General features: G+C 36.2%; 1 protein-coding gene and 1 long non-coding RNA gene across 3 annotated transcripts in view; one reads left to right on the top strand and one right to left on the bottom strand.

Moving 5' to 3' along the window:
- Positions 1-791, bottom strand: part of LOC136277874 (uncharacterized) — a 2,012-nt gene extending 1,221 nt beyond the window's left edge. The window contains exon 1 of the long non-coding RNA XR_010716058.1: positions 20-791. This is a non-coding gene — a long non-coding RNA (uncharacterized lncRNA). The remainder of the gene's footprint in view (positions 1-19) is intronic.
- Positions 792-899: 108 nt separating this feature from the next.
- Positions 900-11,661, top strand: LOC136277873 (uncharacterized). 2 transcript variants are annotated; one of them, XM_066160663.1, is made up of 6 exons: positions 900-987; positions 1,191-1,594; positions 3,236-3,277; positions 4,987-5,304; positions 6,127-6,417; positions 6,882-11,661. In XM_066160663.1, the coding sequence occupies exons 2-6, from the start codon at positions 1,360-1,362 to the stop codon at positions 7,349-7,351; spliced, it is 1,356 nt and encodes a 451-aa protein (XP_066016760.1). In that variant the 5' UTR covers positions 900-987; positions 1,191-1,359; the 3' UTR covers positions 7,352-11,661. The 2 variants fall into 2 exon arrangements, with proteins under 2 accessions (XP_066016760.1, XP_066016759.1); XM_066160662.1 differs by lacking the exon at positions 900-987 and having other exon boundaries at positions 1,136-1,594.
- The last annotated feature ends 273 nt before the right edge of the window (positions 11,662-11,934 follow it).

Raw genomic sequence — 11,934 nt, 5'->3', positions numbered from 1 at the left:
GTTGATTACGGTTTATTACCTCACTTTAGAACTATCCAGCTCTTCGAGACTTCCCAACTTCCGAGTCAAGATATACTTTGCCTAGGATCTCAGCAGATCCTAGCATGGTCGGTTGAGTTTAGAGCCCGTGAAGAAGCTTCGTGTGGTGGGAATTTGCACGCTGGTTGCTGGGCCTGTCTCTCAAAACAAGCGTGTTTTCAAAAACGAAAAGTTTTGACGTACTCTTCTTCTGAATACGCAAATAGCGTTGGGTTGCTTCCGACAGACGGGCGGCATGAATTGGCGTCATGCGATCATTGATTAAAATAGGGCAGCATTGGTACATTTCAAAACAAAAGATTAACCGACAACCGAAAAGAAAAATATGAACAAAATCTATAAAAACTGAAAAAGAGCAAATTGAAGATATTGAAACTCAAAGTACACATTAACAGGAGACGAAAAATCACCTTAAAAAAAAACAAACAAGCAAAAAAAAAAAACCAGACAAAAAACCAGAAGTTCCAATGTCGTATGTTTACAATTAAAATCGACCATTTTCGATTCTGAATATTAAGAAAATTGAATGCGAATGAAATTGAACATACCAAAAGTTTTGTTTTCGAATGGTAAAAAAAACAGCATCGCTTACGTCATTTTCAGCTACGTTGTTGGTCTTACAAGTTCCCGGAGGAGTCATTCCCATCAAGAGAAACCTTTTTACTCCTCCTGTCAATATTCCTATAAGGCTCTTAAAAGCTCGTAGAAGCAGACAAATACCATGCTTCGGACACTCATTTCAGAGCTCTTCAAATGGTCACTCACACACACACACCCTCTTACAAAATTAGGCAGGTTTCCGGTCCCGCCTAAGACAATTAAACGAACTTCTTCGATACTTCGTCTGTTCTGTGTTTGTGTCACTCATTCCACAAGTCGTATCGCTGTGTTTGTGTCGCTCATTCCACAAGTCGTATCGCTGATCTCTTTAAAAGTGCGGACAAGCAGGTGAAAGCATTTTAATTTTCCCAGTTCAATTTACCTCGATGAATTTTTCAAGTCACGTTCTGGTTTTGAGATTGCCATCTGCCTGATCAGTTCTAAGTATTTACTCTGGTTCCAGGCCCCTGCAGAAGAGAATTTAATAAACGTGCATAAAAACTTGTGCTTAATTATCTTCTACGACCACCGTTGTCAACATTTTTCTTCAGATCCCAAAGAGGAAAGTGTATTTTGGAATTTTTAGCAAGATTTCTCTACGAGACGCAAGTATTTATCTACAACCATTTCGAAATTCGAGCAGGCCCAGAAGGGAATCTATTTAACTCTTTCCAGTATTTCCGAGAGGTTTTGATGAGATCCAGATAAGTGAACTAATCTATGATTGCGAAGGAACTTCTACTACTTTTTGTTTTTTGCGGAGTGGAATTTACCTCTGCTGTATCGGAACAATGGGAACAGAGATCGCAATGCCGTAACCAGACGGTAGTTTGTCCTTGCAAGGACAGGCGAGGAGTGAGTGGCCATGTGCTTGTGGTAACGTGTAGTGATCAAAACGATCCAAAAATTCAAGTTTGCGGAGGGAAAGCTTTATACTCAGGGGAGTGTGGAAGAGGTGAGTTTGTTGCAATTTTAGTGCAATTTAAGTTTTATAATTGAATTACGGTGTTACTTTAATGTGATTTGTTAAGCTTAACTTTGTGGAGATCTCTTGTGATAAATTTTTTCAGCCATCTAGTGGACTGTATTGCCAAATTGGTTGTGAAATTGGAAAAGTAAGTGGTCGAGGAGGAGGGCTACCATTTCATTGCAGTAGTAAGGCAAAGACTCCAAGGAGTGTCATTTAACGCCTTTCCGCGCTCGTTGTTTGTATTTTGACACCCTAGAGTCTAGTCAAAATACGGCATAACTCGTAAAAATATTCAGCGATACTACATACCAAAACATCTAATAAGATATGTTTTAACATATATTTACATGGAGTCTACGCTTAATGCAATCAGCTTTAAAAGTTTACAGATAATCCAGAGTCTTCCGAGGTAGAAGTGTTAATCCTAAACTAACATTAAATTCTTGTTACTAAGTTACAAGATGTGTAGCCGCTAGAGGGGAGAATTAATTATCACTTTGAGCTTGGGAGTGAAAGGGTTAAAGAGTTCTTTGTATGGAAGTTTCATATACATACATGCAGAATTTTTTCCCCAAAATTATTGCTGTGGTGAATTTGCTGGCACAAATTTGCACACAGGATTTCTGAGTTACATTCAATCATATGAAATGATCTCATAAGACTGACACATGTTAAAAGCAAACTAATGCATTTTAAATTGATGCTCCTCATCAGCACACTTAAACACAGAATTTGAACAAATATGAGATTTGACCAAACATGAGATTTGACCTCTTCTTTGCCTGTGAAAGCAAAGAACAGTTGGAGACGGATGATAGTAGATTTTGGGTAAAAAAAAAAGAACAGCAGAGAATTTTGGCAGACCTTTCAGTAAATAGGGTAATTATTGTGGCAGGGCTGTGGCCATGTATTCTATTTCCTAAGACATTAAATGAGTTATAATGTCATCTGTGCATTCAGCTGGATAATGGAACTTGTGAGAAAGTAAAGAAATTAGCAAAGTTATTTTTAGAACCTGAAAAAGGAACAGACATCCTTGACAAGGAGAATTTGCTTAATGTTCAAGATTGTTTTGAAGGTGGCAGTTGTTTCCTTTACTCTCATGACCTCAGTCTCTTTGTCTCTGATCAAGCAGTTTAGAAGCTTGTCAATCTTAGAGGTAACTGGAGGTTTTGCCCATTGCAAGTTTCCCCCTACCGCCTTAAGAGTTCACCCCCTGACGGAAAGCGAGTTTGCCCTCACCTTCACCAGTTTGCCCCAAATCTTTGGTTTCTTACAGCAGAACTTATTCCTTTTATGTCTAAATCATAATATGTATCAAATAACATGTTACTTTTTTGCCATGGCAAACATGATAAGTACCGTAATTTCCGGTCGTTTACCCGTACGGCCGATTACCCGCACCGGCCAATTATTGCATACGGCGAAAAAAAAAGGCACCAGATTACCCGCACTGGTGGATAACCCGCACGTTGTTATTCAACTTTTTGGTGGCGAAAACGTGACATTAAGGTGATACATTTCAGTCTTTTAAAAGTTGTCTGATCCAACTTTCAAAAACTTTGAAGCGTCTTTGTCGAGTTTAAGAGTTTTTTTTATTAATTGATTGATTGTCTTCTTATTTAGTGTACTTTTCATCAAAAAGGCACAGACGTGACACAGGAAATTGTGATAATGGAATCATTCCAGGATCCCCTCACCCCTCAGATTATGCAGACCCCTATATAATAATGACCTCTGGATCTACCATAACAAGAGGTGTGGATGACAGCTACACATTTCATTGCAAGGTCTATTCAAATTTTTCGGCAAATGTAACTTGGCTGATTAATGGCAAACCTATTTCTCTGGATGGAAAAAATTGGAAATACCGACTTACATCCTGCAGTCGAAGTTTAGAGGTCAAAATGATTTCAAAAGAAGACGAAGGAAACTACGCATGTGTTGTGACAAATGAGAAGGGGAAAAGTTATTCAGACCCCTATATAATAATGACCTCTGGATCTACCATAACAAGAGATGTGGATGACAGCTACACATTTGAATGCAAGGTCTATTCAAATTTTTTGGCAAATGTAACTTGGCTGATTAATGGCAAACCTATTTCTCTGGATGGAAAAAATTGGAAATACCAACTTACATCCTGCAGTCGAAGTTTAGAGGTCAAAATGATTTCAAAAGAAGACGAAGGAAACTACGCATGTGTTGTGACAAATGAGAAGGGGAAAAGTTGTTCAGCTACAGCTAAGTTGTCCGTGAAGGGTAGGTAACCATGCCTGAGGTCTGTAGTATAATCTTTAGAGCAAGGTTTTCTCCCCTCACCACTAAGACCCAAGTATAACACATGCCTGTAGCTGCCAGCTTGCCCTAAATAGAAGGGAAAAACTATTATCCTTAAATTATGGTGCAGACTGAGCAGGGTCAAGTGCTATATTTAGCGTTATCTCTCTATTGTGTGTCAGACTGGTTTAGAAAACTGTTGTCTTCAATCATATGAAATGATCTCATAAGACTGACACATGTTAAAAGCAAACTAATAAATTTTAAATTGATGCTCCTCATTAGCACACTTCAACACAGAATTTGAACAAATGTGAGATTTGACCAAACATAAGATTTGAGCTCTTCTTCGCCCGAGAAAGCAAAGAACAGTTGGAGATGGATGATAATAGAGTTTGGGTTAAAAACTATCAGAGAAGTTTGGCAGACCTTTCCGTAAATAGGGTAATTATTGTGGCAGGGCTGTGGCCATGTATTGTATTTCTCAAGACATTAAATGAGTTACAATGTCATCTATGCATTCAGCTGGATAATGGAATTTGTGAAAAAGTAAAGATATAAGCAAAGTTATTTTTAGGAACTGAAAAAGGTACAGACATAAAGAAAAATTTTTAAAGTAGATTGATGCAGATTTGATATGTTTTTGTCGTGATATATTTTTACTGCTGCATTAAGTACTGGGGTATAGGCTTTGAAATCCCTATTATTTTGCCACATGGACTGAGTAAAATTTTTGTGAGACAACCAAATTTTGGTAAATTGCATTTAACTGTTGGTTGAAACATTCGCAGCCATCGGTTTAATTTGAGAATGGAATTTTTGTACAAACCTTACTGCATTGACCTTACTGTACAGGCTATAGGTTTTAATTCAATCTTAAGGAGCTATGAATGTAGAAGAGTGAAAAAATTAAAATTGCTTGAAAAAAGTCATCAAATTTGCTTACAAAACATTTTGTTGTTGGTGCTGATGGACTGGAACTGCAGGATTAAATACAATGAAATCTATTATCATTGAATACATTGACTTGGCTTTGAATACGAGGAAAAGGTTTGAGTAACATTTGATTCTTACAAAGTTGTCTATTTTAATTTTAGTACCAAGAGGCCCAGTTATAGAGTATGCAAAACTTGATGGTTTGGACACAGCTTACATTGGAACTACAGTCAACATCACTTGTAAAATCCAAGGCTTTGATGGTGTGAGTGGCTATTTCTTGAAGAATGACATAAAGGTAAAGGAGGATGATGAACTACAGAAGTATAAATATTTCAAGCCAAGAGTAATAGTTACACCTCCCAACTATGTTTTCCATCTGGAAATTAAGAATGTCACCATGGAAGATGCAGGAAACTACACATGTAAAGCTTCCAAATATGGACTGAAATCAACAAAAACATTTCTTCTTGAAGTTGGTATGGTAAATGACTCTTTCTTGCATCTATTGAGGTTTTTTTTACACAGTACCATCTACTCTGTGTGGTGATGTATCACCTGCTAATTTTTATGAACCCCCAATCTTATTCTGCTTCCCTTCAGAAATACATGTCTGCAAAATAGTATCCTCTACTTAAAGTTTTGCTATTAATATTAATTATATGTTCTCATCAACTATTTTGTGAGTGTGTTGGTATTCATTTTGGTCATGCTTGAAGTTAATGGTCTTATAAGATAAGATTGACTGATTCCTACTTGTGATGACTATTTCTCACTCCTGACTTTTATATTGTAAATCTAAAACATCTGTTTGTGTGGATTTGATCTGGAAATCTGTTAGGGAATTTCACTGTTTTCATGATTTGGAAATAAATGTAGCTGTTTTCATTAACTAGAGAAGAATTGAAAAGCCCTCAACAGAATATTGGGCTGAGTTGAAAGGGAGTAGAGTTGGGTTAGACACTGTTGAAACTAAAAATGTGTATTTTCAAGGGGGGTTGTTTTCCAGCTCTGAAAATTCCTCCCAACTGAGCTCCCATAGGACAATGAAGCAATATCACAGTTTTTACAATTAATTGTTTAGGGATTTTTCCCTTAATTTAATCCTTTCACTCCCAGGTGCAAATAGTGAGTAGTTTCTTCCAATGAAAATGAAACTGTAACCACTGCTTGTGCTTTGGTCTTTTCATTTGGCCTTTGAACCCTAATGGTATCTTGTGATTTGAATTTCATAAAAATATAAATTTTTTTGACTTGTGTAATTCAAATTACTCACTTTATTATCCATTTGTTTTAACCAGAGTTGACTGCAACATCACAAGCTGTCACCAAGATTGCTACGACAGACATGGCTGCAACATCACAAGATGTCAGTCAGATTGTCATGATAGGCATGGGTTGCACTTTTTTTATTATCATAGTTGTAGCACCTCTATCGTTATTTATTGCGAAGAAGAAACGTTGGCTGTGGTTCTCTTCCTCAAGACACAGCCATAATCCAGAGTGTTTCCCTTGCCAGCCAATGTTAGATGAGAATGGAGATATAGAGAATGCTGAGTGTGCTGAAGTTTTGAAACAGTTGCCAGAAATAGGTATTCAATAACTTTTTGCAATGTCTATTACAACAATCTAATCTATACCCAGCTTATGATTTAGCAAGAAAGTACTTAAATGAAAGCTATTTAGTCTGTTAGTTAACCCCAGCCCTCTTTCAGGAATTCAACTTCAACGTGCTAAAACACTTAGTATACTTAATTTTTTGCCATACATCAGTTCAACCATGTGCTAATTTGTCTCGTTTATGTTCAAGATGTTTACTTGAATCATATTCATTTTGCTTCACTACATTAATGCCACATCATTTTACCTGTGTTGTTGCATTGTTAAGGTTTGTTTTCAATTTTTACATAGTTTTTTCATTCTGTGTTTTTACTCTGCATTTGTGAGATATTCACTTCTCCCTTTGTGAGTGGAACATAACACTCCAAGATAAAAAAAGTTGTGGCTTAAGCATGAGTTGTGCATTCATCAAAAACCTGGTTGGATTTTGTTTCAGATTATGAACCAAGGCATGACGTGTTTATATGCTATTGTTACAAAGATGTTGGCTGGGTGAAAGAACTTCATGCTGAGCTTGAAAAACGAGGTTTCGAGTGCTGTATTGACTTTAAGACTTTCGCTATTGGTGTACCAATAGTGCAAAACATTACTGAAGCAATTTGCTACAGTAAAAAAACAATTGCAGTACTTTCCCCAGACTTCATTAAAAGTGAGTGGTGTACACATGAGCTACACAAGGCGCTTTCCAGGGTACGATATCATCAGGTTGTACCAGTTATGTACAAGAACTGTGAAATACCATTTGCTCTTCAAGACACAACCTACCTGGATTGGGAAAACTGCAATGTGAAACCCTACTTCTGGGAACAGCTTGAAAAAGCTTTAAGGAAACCAAATGGCGAGGCTTACAACAGAAGTCATCCCCAAAATGGAAATCAAAGCTCCACAGTCTCTTCAAGTCTCTAAATGGCAGAGCCAGGTAAATTACCTAACATACCTATTTACTCGTGTATGAGTCGACTTTTTGCGACCAAAAAATCAGCCCAAAAGATCACCCTCGAATTATAAACGAGTCATACACAAAGACCTGACCTAAGCAATCCAATAAATTAGCAAAACAATAGCCGAAGTCCGTTAGGAAAACCGAGTTTACAAAATCAGTTCCAATTGTGTTGGAGTTTCGTCAGTTTTCAGCGCATTCTTTGTCAACAAAAAAGTTTGAAATAATAAATTTTACGAGTCTTGAATACAAAGCTACTGGAACTGATTTCGGTTGTGTCTTCTGATCTGTAGAACAGACATTTTTTCTTACAGTTTCGTTTCTGTTTACGGTGCTGAACTTTCGTTTTCATCGATCAGTTGCTTAGTGACCTGGCAAATGTTGTTGTCTCGCACGATCTTGTTTGTTACGCGCGATCCTTCGAAGCTCTTTGGTGTTCCTTTTGTCTACTAGATCTCCTTTCAATCTCAACAAATAAGATAAAGGTTAGTTAAATGTAAGAAGATTCATTTCAGTGCTATTTATAAAATATGGTAAAATACTTCTCCAGTAAATCGAAGAGCTCATGTGTGCTTAATCGTGGGAATATAAACAAGTGCTAATACACTTCACAGCACTCGGTTACATTTTGCTCTACAGTTTGTTCAATACATTCTCAGAAATAAGAGTTTAACTTTTTGGGAAATTTCTGTCGGTCTGAATTTTACCTCCTTAACTAGAAATGATGAAGAATCCGATTTTTGTCCTTAAAAATGGGGGGTCGACTCATACACGAGTAAATACGGTACTTAATAATAGACATGAAAAAATTACATGCATCTGGTTGGCTGAAAATTAGTGCATTTTACAAGTAACACAAGTGCAAAGTTGTAAAATGAGAGCAAATTACAAGTAGCACATGCATGCTGCCAATATTTGTCCATTTTGACTTTCTGTGATGCGTTTTTCATTTAAATTATTAACAAGTGACAACATGCTTTGACAAGCAATTTAGTGTAAATAGGCAATTGTAAATTTTTCAAAGATTAGGAATTGCCCTCATCCTATGAGCTTCCTGTGCAGTTTGTTGTCTTTGAAAAATTTACTGCTGCTTATTAACACCAAATTGCACCCAAAATCATGTTATTGCCTATAATTACATAACTTAAACTACTACCATATCCTAGCTTGCTAAATTTAAGTTGAAATTGTGCCTTAATCATGAGGTCTGCATTTTATAGAGATTTTGTACCTTCTCTACTTGTTCGTCAGGAGAAGAAAATGCAGGTTTTTCTTAGCTATAATTTCTTTGGAGATTGAGGTATAGGTGTTCCCTTTTGAGAAAATATGGTTCACTGTAGGGGAGCTTTCTTAGAGGTACATACCGGTAGGCATTTCTTATAGGAATGAGTAATAAGTAATTGTTGTTTCTGAGAAGCCAATGATAATTATGAGCTTCCTGTGCAGTTTGTTGTCTTTGAAAAATTTACTGCTGCTTATTAACACCAAATTGCACCCAAAATCATGTTATTGCCTATAATTACATAACTTAAACTACTACCATATCCTAGCTTGCTAAATTTAAGTTGAAATTGTGCATTAATCATTAGGTCTGCATTTTATAGAGATTTTGTACCTTCTCTACTTGTTCGTCAGGAGAAGAAAATGCAGGTTTTTCTTAGCTATAATTTCTTTGGAGATTGAGGTATAGGTGTTCCCTTTTGAGAAAATATGGTTCACTGTAGGGAAGCTTTCTTAGAGGTACATACTGGTAGGCATTTCTTATAGGAATGAGTAATAAGTAATTGTTGTTTCTGAAAAGCCAATGATAATAGTTATCATTATTAAAGGCCACATGTAGATTAAGGGCGGATTGATTTGAAGCTTCAATAACCCCCTCTGGGCAAACTCTGGGGATTTGTCTGTTGCTTGTGCCCCAGAGGTGGTGAATTTGAACCATTGCTGAGTGGGGTGGAAGTTTAAATCAGTGGAATACACAAGGCATTTAAAGGTAAAGACTGAGTTTGCTTTTGTGAGTGATTGGCACAATAGGAAATTATCACTTTTTAGAATGATGCTTCCACCAAAAAACCAAACAACAGCATTAAAAACTTTTTTAAATTCAACAATTTTCCTTGATCACACAAAGATTCATTCAACATGTGTGCTTGGGTAGGGCATTTGAATGCAACTTTTTGTCCAGGGAAGGGGGGGGAGGAGGTTGTTGAAGCTTTGAGTTGGTAGTGAGACAATTAATAAAGAAAGATAATTACTATTAATATTATTGGTAATGCTACAAGTTAAATATTGAATATTAAATACTATGTTTGTTATATAATACACAGTGTTTTGCAAGGAGATGAGCAGCAGTGTTTTACATTATTGCACAGAATCATTTTTATGAGTGTTTAATATCACCAATCAGCACCTTTTGTGCCACTCAGTCAGGTTGATGAATGAATGGCAAAGTTTCTACTAATCTCAATCAGAGATTGTTTGTCAACTTTCCTTTTCAGCAAAGGCCTTTGTTGTTTAAATGATAGACAAATAATACATAGTTGTTCGTAAAAAAAGAATTTCTTCCATATCTCCATATCTTAGCAAACCCAGAACTATTTTCTATTTATTTATTTCTGATATTGATTTAACTTATTGGCTTAAATTTTTGATCTAGGGGATCTCCAAACAAATGTAAGGTTTCATTTCAAACAATTTTTATATCTTTTCACTACCAAGAACTGAAAAGACATTCTGCTATAAGAACTACAGTTGTACCCTTCCAACTCAAACTCAGTTTACTCAAAGCCCCTGGTAACTCGAACAAGATGCCCTGTCCATTTACCCCGTTATTTAGGTCATTTACTATCAGCTAAGTCAAACCTTCCCTAACTTCAACTGTTCTTTGTTTCCCTTTGTAGCCCTAGTTAGCAGGTTTCTCGTGCTTTTTAATCAGGGCAGTTCATGAAAAGTACGTTTATTTGATATACACTTAAAGTCTGGTTCCTTGGGAAACAGCTGTTTTCCCCTTCAGTATCAATGTTTCCTAAGACAAAGGCAAGAGAAATATGGAGACTCAAGGGTAAACAAAATGGAGCTGTTTCCGGGAACCCAGACATTACATGCTTTGTTATACATTCAGAGGACAAAACCCATTGAGTTTTCAGTAACTAGCAGAGAGCTAGTAACAAATTGTCTTGAAGACAGCTTAAAAGTTATTAGCCCTCAATTTTTATGCAAAATAGTTCACTTAAGCTTTGTACTCGTCAACTATCAAGCAATGGAAATCACAAGCTACACTGTAACAATCTAATTTTTTTCATAGTAAAAGTGCACATTTAACCCTTTATCTCCCAGAAGTGATTAACATGAAACTTCTCTCTAAATTATATAAACATATGACTGGAAAACAGGTAATGAGAATATTCAAACTTATCAGGTATAAGTCATTATCCTGATTTAACACCAAATTCTTGTTGCTGATTTTTCAAGGAAATGTGTAGCAGCTGGAGGGGAGAAGTAACAAGATGATCTTGGGAGTTAAAGGGTTAAAGACTAAATAAAATTTTTTAGATAGCTTTTACAAATAGATTACAAGAAAAAAGTTAAATTTATAAAGCCTTTAGATTAGTTTAAGCTTGTTTTCAAAAGCTAATGTAAATTCTATTCCAAACAGATCCTTTTTCTGTTGACAAAATTGAAAAGCAGAAAATTAACGGAGGTCCTTTTAACCTGACAAGAAAAATGATTCTTAATTCTTAATTTCGGTAGTAATCTAATTTTTTGATAGAAGTGTTAAAATTGACTTTTATAGAGTCTATAAAGTTGCAGTTATCTTTTGTGTATTTTAATAAATTAAACATCAAAGTTAATGTAAAGTCACTTTCTTTGCTGTACATCTCAGTGGGGTTCACTTGCACCCATCTGGGATGGGTGGGGAGGGAAGGCAGGGAGAAGTTGGGCAGGCACTAGTACTCCCATGTGAAATACTGTATTTCCTCTAATAAGTTCCCTTGCACAAATGAGCTCCCAACCCCTGAGCCCTTACATCAAACAAGTACTATTCTCACAAGTGACCCCCTCTCCTACCTCACTTTTTTGAATAATCAGGACACAAGGCAATCCCGTTTCTATTGCCACTTAGGCTACATACATCTTTTTAAGTGTCAACTACAGGAGAATGGTTTCTTTTCTTTTCTGTCAAGTAACTTACATTTACTCTTCTACCTCCATATTGACTTCACATCAAAGAGGATAATGTGAATAAACGTTTGTGTTTTTCTCTAAAAGATTTAGGCAAAATAAAGTTAAAGTTTGTTGGAAGGAAACCATTTTAAGTCCTTCCCCCCTTGATTGAGCACTCTCATCCAATAAGTACCCCTCCTTTTTGTTGAAATTGTAAATTAAAGGGTGTAAACACAAATCAGAGGAAATAGGAAAATATTCTTTAATAATGTACATGAAAAAATTATGCACCTCTGATTGGTTGAAAATGAGTATCCTTATATAACACCAGTGCAAATAACAAATAGCATGGACAGCCTTTCAAAATTAGGTCTGTCTTATCTTGGCA

Source organism: Pocillopora verrucosa, chromosome 13, assembly GCF_036669915.1.
Source record: "Pocillopora verrucosa isolate sample1 chromosome 13, ASM3666991v2, whole genome shotgun sequence".
NCBI classification, from domain to species: domain Eukaryota; kingdom Metazoa; phylum Cnidaria; class Anthozoa; order Scleractinia; family Pocilloporidae; genus Pocillopora; species Pocillopora verrucosa.
This window is presented reverse-complemented; position numbering and strand designations above follow the sequence as displayed.

Bases quoted from the DNA above. Each gene is read 5' to 3' on its own strand.
- LOC136277873 (XM_066160663.1), top strand. From the start codon at position 1,360: ATGATTGCGAAGGAACTTCTACTACTTTTTGTTTTTTGCGGAGTGGAA. The intron at 1,595-3,235 runs GTGAGTTTGTTG...CTTCTTATTTAG, and splicing joins CTCAGGGGAGTGTGGAAGAG to TGTACTTTTCATCAAAAAGG. The intron at 5,305-6,126 runs GTATGGTAAATG...TGTTTTAACCAG, and splicing joins AACATTTCTTCTTGAAGTTG to AGTTGACTGCAACATCACAA.